Source organism: Girardinichthys multiradiatus, chromosome 23 (genome assembly GCF_021462225.1).
Source record: "Girardinichthys multiradiatus isolate DD_20200921_A chromosome 23, DD_fGirMul_XY1, whole genome shotgun sequence".
NCBI lineage: Eukaryota > Metazoa > Chordata > Actinopteri > Cyprinodontiformes > Goodeidae > Girardinichthys > Girardinichthys multiradiatus.
Window position 1 is genome coordinate 12,215,688 of NC_061815.1, and position 7,725 is coordinate 12,223,412.

The 7,725-nt window shown below is 41.1% G+C and overlaps 1 protein-coding gene across 3 annotated transcripts in view; it reads right to left on the reverse strand.

Annotated features, from left to right (window-relative positions):
- The window catches only part of ids (iduronate 2-sulfatase), a 54,443-nt gene extending 47,217 nt beyond the window's left edge, over positions 1 to 7,226 (reverse strand). Inside the window, exons 1-4 of one of the 3 annotated variants that reach the window (XR_007036320.1) lie at positions 7,052 to 7,224; positions 6,551 to 6,687; positions 1,467 to 1,644; positions 1,267 to 1,355 (exon numbers count right to left, since the gene is read on the reverse strand). Coding sequence is in view for 2 of the 3 variants with exons in the window: in XM_047353623.1 (XP_047209579.1) it covers positions 1,267 to 1,355; positions 1,467 to 1,644; positions 6,551 to 6,687; positions 7,052 to 7,124 (477 nt within the window). In the remaining variant the exon portion in view is untranslated. Of the gene's footprint in view, positions 1 to 1,266; positions 1,356 to 1,466; positions 1,645 to 6,550; positions 6,688 to 7,051 lie in introns of all 3 variants that reach the window. The other 2 variants (XM_047353623.1, XM_047353622.1) reach the window with 2 other exon arrangements.
- Positions 7,227 to 7,725: the final 499 nt, after the last annotated feature.

Sequence of the window (7,725 nt, forward strand, 5' to 3'; positions counted from 1 at the left end):
TCCCATATTACTGGGTCCTTGCCCTCTAAGCTAGAACATACTTTCAACTGTACTTGCCAAGCACACAAGAACATACTTGCATACTTGGGTACTGAGAAAGTCTGTATTGACCTTATTTCTAAACTTTGGCCAGCAGCATATTTCTAACATAGAAAATTACCCTGAAACCAGCAAGAATTTAGAGATAAAAATCTGTTTTAGTCCAAATGAACTGTTAACACCAAATCACTACAAAAATAATAAAAATTAAAAAACAATTTCAAAACCGTTGTAAATAAAGATAGACCAACTTATGCCTAGACAGTTTAAGACATCAGGAGCTCTATCTCCAGTTCCATTCAACATGTTAAATGGTAAAAAGTTTATGCAAGAAGAATTTTATGAAGACCGGACAAGTATGCCTCGATAGGTCTGGTTCTAGATAAAAAGTTCCTGAAACAGATGGTTTTACAAAGTTGCAACTAAGCAAACCACAAAACCTCTGGGACATCCTTTGGATATGTATGAACAGAGTGAAGATGTTTGGCTGTAATACAAACTACCATGTTTTGTGTGTAGAAAAAAGAAATCATTAACGCCTCCACCACTGTCAAGATCGGTGGTGGAGGGTTGGGTACATGGCCATGCTTTTCAGCCATAGGACCCGGGCACCTTGCAGTCACTGAATTAAACATGAACTCCTCTGTATGCCAAAGTAATGTTAAGTCAAATGAGAAGCCATGTGTCATACAGATTAATCTGGACTGAAACAGGACAATGGTCCCAACAAGCAGAGAACCAGAGTCTGAATGCCTCCACAATGATGTGAAAGACTGATAAAGTCACACAAAGGACGATAACTTCAACTTGTTGCAACTAAAGAAGGTTATACACGTTATGTTACTATGCAAGTGGGTATATTTTGATTTCAATTTTATTTCGAGCAAAGCTACTAGAAAATGTCTAATTTGTGAAAGTTCTTTAAAACATTTATTTGGATGTCTGAATCCTATTATTCCTGGGATCACAACAAATATGAAGCAGAAAACATCACCTTTTAGGGGTCAAGCAGTGCTTTTTGTGTGATTTCTTGTTCTACTGAGAATTCAATTGATTCTTATGCATACATTGTGTGCTGATCCATTCACCTCTTTGAAAGAGTTTTCATACAAACCACAGGAGAGTCCTGTCAAACTTTAGTCAGGGAGAACTTGCCTTCCTGATGAAGAGCCAGCGGTTTTACTGCCATACAGGTCAATAACAGAGTTGTAATTGCTTAATTCATACCTTTTCTTTCTCAAATCTAAATGAAAATGGGTGATATGCAGGGATAGACCAGCTGTAAGGGTAGTCATCAGTGTGGTTTGATGCAATTCCTGAGGAAAGAACCACAAAATATTGGACATGAGAACATGGAGGATGGGTTTGTGATTCATAATTATTTCAAATAGTTATTTTTTTGCTCAGAAACACTTTGTTCATTATACCTGGATGAAACACCTTGCCCACCGACATGGTGTAGTACCCTTTAGATTTAAAGTGTTGCGGCAGAGTAGTGTAGTTCCCAGAGTGGACTCTCCAATAGGAGTTGAAGTCATAGAGCCTGGTTGTGTCCGGTCTGCGACTGGTCAACATCGATGTTCGACTGGGAGCGCACACAGCTTGCTGGAGAAGGGGAAAAAATGGCTCTGAAACATGGTTAAGCTGTTCCTAACTGGGTATGGACCAGTCTGTGAATCCTACAACATAAGCTTCAGTACAAAATAACAAAACATTTATTACATGATCTAACACTTAAACAATTATTCCTTCTGCTGCTGCTTGTAAAATCGCAGTTATTACAGCTACAACATTGTCATCTACAAGATGTATTGGCATTTTAATTTTGATCCAAAGAAGGAAACTTATAGAATAAACACCTACAACGTTTTGTAGAAGTTTAGTGGTTATTATTGCAGAGTATTAGACCTTTTTGCTGTTCTGCTCTTTAAAGAGAAACACCAGTAGAACAAGTTGACATTAGCCTTGTTAATTAGTCAGGCTCCCTGCTCCAGTAGCCAAACAGCTACTAGCTCACAATTTTACCTTAATACAGTGGATATAAAAAGCGTAGACACTCTTGTTAAAATGCCTTTTTCTAAAAAAAGGTTAAAAAAACTTGACCATGTAAATTCATTTCAAAACTTTTTCCACCTTTAATGAGACAGACGATCAGACAACTTTATTTGCCAAATTGCGTGCACAGATGAGGAATTTCACATTGGCTCCACTTTGCTCTTAGTTGATACTTTTTAAATATAAATATATAAGAATGGAAATAAAAAAAAATCTGTAAAGATGTATATGTACACAGTGTTTTTACAAAAGAAGAACACATGGTTGAATTAGTGCCAATATGCATGGTGTTAAGTGGACAGGCAGGTCCACTGAGGTGCAGTCATTTACAGAAAGAGGAGTGGGGAGAGAACATACCCCTGGGGGACGCAGGTACTGATGGTTCTTGTACAGAAGAAGATGCTCCCCAGTCTCACCTGCTGCTGCCAGTCAGTCAGGAAGCTGGTAATTCACTGACAAGTGGACGCCAGCAATTTGGTGTTGAAGGCTGAGCTGAGGTCTACAAACAGGACCCTGGCGTACATCCCTGGGTGTTCGAGGGGGTGCAGGATGAAGTGTAATCCCGAATTAACTGCATCATCTGTCGACCTGTTAGCCAGGTAACCAAACTGCAGGTGGTCCAGCAGATGCTTCAACACCATTCGCTCAAAAGATTTCATGACCACAGACGTCAGGTCTGTAGCCATTTAACCTTGTGATGGTGAATTTTTTGGGGACTGAGATGATGGTGGAACGCTTGAAGCAGAAGAGAACCTCACACAGCTCCAGAGGCTTGTTGAAGATATGAGTGAGGATGGGACGCCTGTTGGTCAGTGCTTGATCTCAGGCATGAGGGGGAGACATCGACAGGTCCTGGAGCTTTTCTTGTCTTCTGACACTCAAAGAGCCTATTGACATGTTCCTCAGAGATCTTAAGTCCAGGTAGGGGCTTTGAGGAGAGGAGGGAGCTTTTGTATTAGAGTGAGATGTGGGCGAGTTGGTGGAAGTGTAAACAGCTATTTTTCCAAACGTGCAGTAGAAGCTGTTAAGGGCATCTGGTAGACAAAGATTCTGCTCAGGGTGGGAAAGCAGGTCCTTGTAGTTAGTGTTGTCGTTGAGGTTCCTCCAAACTGCAGCTTGGTCATTAGCGAAGATGCCATTTTTTATAGCTCCTTGCTGTAGCTTCTCTTAGGTGCCCTGGTCTCCTTGATCAGTTTGTTTCCTGCCTGCTTATTCAGGGCCCAGTCCACACTGTTGGTAGCCTCTTTCTTGGTCCCACGCAGCTTCCTCAGTTGTGAAATGAATAGTTTATTGTTGTTGCATGTACAAAAGGTCTTAATCTGACCACATATGTCCTCAAAAAAAACTAATATAGGAAGTATCCGTTTCGTCTAGATCAGTGGCTGAAGCTTCAAAAACCCTCCAATCTGTGCAGAAAAAACTGGCCTGTAACATCTGCTTTCACTGATCCATCCACTTCTTAGCTGTCTGAACCACAGGCTTAGAAGTATTTATATTTCTGTCTATACACTCACCAGCCACTTCATTAGGTACACCTTGCTAGTACCGGGTTGACTCCCCTTTTGCGTTCAGAACTGCCTTAATCCATCGTCGCATAGATTCAACAAGGTACTGGAAACATTCCTCAGAGTTTGGTCCATATTGACATGATAGCATCACACAGATGCTTCAGATTTGTCAGCTGCACATCCATGATGTGAATCTCCCGTTTCACCACATCCCAAAGGTGCTCTATTGGATTGAGATCTGGTGACTGTGGAGGTCATTTGAGTCCAGTGAACTCATTGTCATGTTCAAGAAACCAGTCTGAGATGATTCGTGCTTTATGACATGGCGCATTATCCTGCAGGAAGTAACCATCAGAAGATGGGTACACTGTGGTCATAAAGGGATGGACATGGTCAGCAACAATACTCAGGTAGGCTGTGGCGTTGACACGATGCTCAATTGGTACTAAGGGGCCCAACGTTTGCCAAGAAAACATCCCCCACACCATTACACCTCCACCACCAGCCTGAACCATTGATACAAGGCAGGATGGATCCATGCTTTCATGTTGTTGATGCCAAATTCTGACCCTACCATCCAAATGTCGCAGCAGAAATCAAGACTCATCAGACCAGGCAACGTTTTTCCAGTCTTCTATTGTCCAATTTTGGAGAGCCTGTGCGAATTGTAGCCTCAGTTTCCTGTTTTTAGCTGACAGGAGTGGCACCCGGTGTGGTCTTCTGCTGCTGTAGCCCATCCGCCTCAAGGTTCGACGTGTTGTGGGTTCAGAGATGCTGTTCTGCATGCCTTGGTTGTAACGAGTGGTTATTTGAGTTACTGTTGCCTTTCTATCAGCTGGAACCAGTCTGGCCATTCTCCTCTGACTTCTGGCAACAAGGCATTTGTGCCCACAGAACTGCTGCTCACTGGATATTTTCTCTTTTTCGGATCATTCTCTGTAAACCCTAGAGATGGTAGTTCGTGAAAATCCCAGCTGATGAGCGGTTTCTGAAATACTCAGACCAGCCGTCTGGCCCAAACAACCATGCCATGTTCAAAGTCACTTAAATCACCTTTCTTCCCTATTCTGATGCTCGGTTTGAACTGCAGCAGATTGTCTTGACCATGTCTACATGTCTACATGCATCAAGTTGCTGCCGTGTGATTGGCTGATTAGAAATTTGCGTTAACGAGCAGTTGGTCAGGTGTACCTAATAAAGTGGCCAGTGAGTGTAGATTGTAATGAGGTGAAGCAGGCAGTGATCATAAAGTCCCATAACAGCCCTAGTGACAGCACAATATCTTTTAAAACTGTGACAGTGGTTCAGTGTGCTTTTATCCCTGGTAGCACACTATACATGTATTTTGGAAATTCATTGGAGAAGTAGGCGCTGTTAAAATCCCCAAGAACTATGAGAGTCTGGGTATTTATTTCCCCACCTCTTTCATCAGCTCAGCGTGCTATTTTTTAGCCTCTGATATGCAGGCTTGTGGTGGAATGTAAACATCAGACAAAACAAATGAGCAGATCTCCCTTGGTTAATAAAAAGGTTTACAGTTTGTAAAAAAAGATGACTCCAGGTGAGAGGTACATCAACCTTCATTTATATAAAAAGAACTGTCTTATGTTTATGTATTCCCCTCTAGAAAAAATGACCACAGAATGATGGTTCCATAACTGGGCACACCCTTTAATAATTAAGGATATGGGTTCAGAAGTAACCACCACATTCAAACAAATCCGAACACCTGCCATCTTTTAAAGTGCATCTGATTAACCCCAAGAATTCTTAGACACAGTAAAAGCAAAGGTCCCCAGAGAGCTACTAAAACATCAAGAGGGATCTTCTCGTTAGTGACGAGCATAACACAATATCCAAGGCATTACATGCATTATCTAAGAATCTTCACTGTGTCCTATAGTTTACCTGATGGAACAGTGAAGAACATCAGGTGATGAAAAAAGCACAGCACTGACATTAGCAAGAACTAAACATCTTTCCAAAACTTCTGAAAAGATGAGAAGAAAGGTGATTACGAAGGCTCCCAAGAGACTTTCAGTAATATTATATGAGCTGCAAGTATTTCTGAAAATTACTGACTGTATGTGACAACAGTCTCCCATATTTGTCATGTGTCTGCACTGTGGGGTAAGCCTTTCCAAGCCATCAGAAGTCTGCCAAAAAATGTTTTGAAAATGCTTTACGTTCTGAAGAAACCAAGGTTGAAACTTTTTAGTCATCATTCCAAAGGGTATGATAGCACAGAAAAAACTCTGTGCATCACCAGAAGATCAGCATACCCACAGTGAAGCACGTTGGTGGCAGCATCATGCTTTAGGGCAGTTTCTCATCAGCTGCAACTGGGACCTTTGTCAAGGTGGTTTAAACTAATAATATTTCCAAACAACAGTCCATGCTGGCATAAAACTTTGTGGCTTCAGCTAGAAAGCTGAAGATAACCTTTGTATTTTACCATAACAACCTAACAAGCCAGAGCCCAGAAGAAGAGTGGGCAATTACTGTAAAGTCAAGATGTGAAAGAGCCCAACCAAAAAGAATGTCATGTAACAAAACCAAAAGATGCTTCAACAATGTGTTGACATCTATGCAACAATGTTATAATATTGGTTTATCTGTTCATTTCTACTGTAAAAAGACTTCAGTTGGTTTTTCAGTTTAGATATACAGGTGATAGATCACAAAGATAGAAAAGTTCTGAAATGAACCATCTTGTAGGCTATCTTTAGGCTAGCTGACCTGCAGTGCACAGTAACACTATTCTACACTTCATACAGCTGCAGAAAACTCCAGTTACTGTCACTTTCCCTGTCATCTCATTAAAAGGACTTCAAGCAAACTTTAGTAGTTTTAAGACTGTTTAAAACCTTGGTTCCCTTTTCTACCTGTAGCTGGCTCATGCCTAATCCTAACAGTTTAGTCAGGCAGTAGCCCCATCTTGTACTGACCTGGGCATATGCATTGAGGAAGACTTGGCTTCTGGATGCCAGCTGGTCAATGTTGGGAGATTTTACTAGGGTGTCTCCATAGCAACCCAGAGACGTCCGCAGATCATCTGCCATGATGAAAAGGACGTTCATCCTCTCTGAAAAACAGACACAGAAGATTTAACTCTAGCAACAACTGAAGGCAATATCCTGTTGCCAGAACAGTCCAGCAACGTAAAAAGCAGGTGTATCAAACGGTGTGGAACAAACCAACAGATACCAGTCACTTCTACTGCTGCTAATGTCAAGCTCACACATAATAAAAGCCCCACAGTAAGGAAATTTCATTAACAGCTAACGCTCGCGAGACATTAAATAAACATTATAATAAAACCTCGTTAAGGCTAATTAAGTTACAACAACACCGACATCATTCATTGAACTTATTCCCAAACATGAGCTATCATAAAAAAGGAAGTCTGTTAAGTTTACATTAGCTCCTCCTGGTGTCGCATTATCTACCTGTTCCAGCCGCAGCAAGCGTCCGTAAACGAAGGAGCAGCAGGAAAAGCTTTGTAAAATCTCCTGGGTTCATTGCTGCGCTGCTTGCATAACTTCATGTAACAAACTTTTCTCTCACTCCGTCTGCGAATGACACGATAAACAGCTGCTGCTTAAATAACTTCCTGTTAATGAGTCAGCGAGGTGCTGCATGCTCATTGGTCCGTTCAGCATTCACCCTGGCACGAGGGAAGCATTTCACAAGCTAAATGACGCGTCAATCATTTAATTAGGGAGCAGGTTATCAATAATTAAAGACTGTTCACGTCTGGGAAGAAGAAAGTCTTCCCATTATCTATTTCTTCAGAAAATGTTAGCTGTTTTTACTCTTATTCAAATAACTACCTCCCATGTTGTCTTTATACAGTTTATTTATTTTAAACGTGTAACAGTTAAAATAAAAAGACAGTTCTGTGCTGGTAAACACCAAACAGATCATGACATATTTAAATGTGTATTGGTACAAAATACCACTTTTATTTAACCCTCTTATTGCCATCCCGTCGGCGCAGAGGGATTTGGCGTGTGGTTTTGGTTTTGCCTTTTAAACAGTTTTTCACAAAGACACAGGGTAGGCTAATACTATGTATACAATACCTCTTGGTTTTTACGTATCCACAACTATTGACTAATAT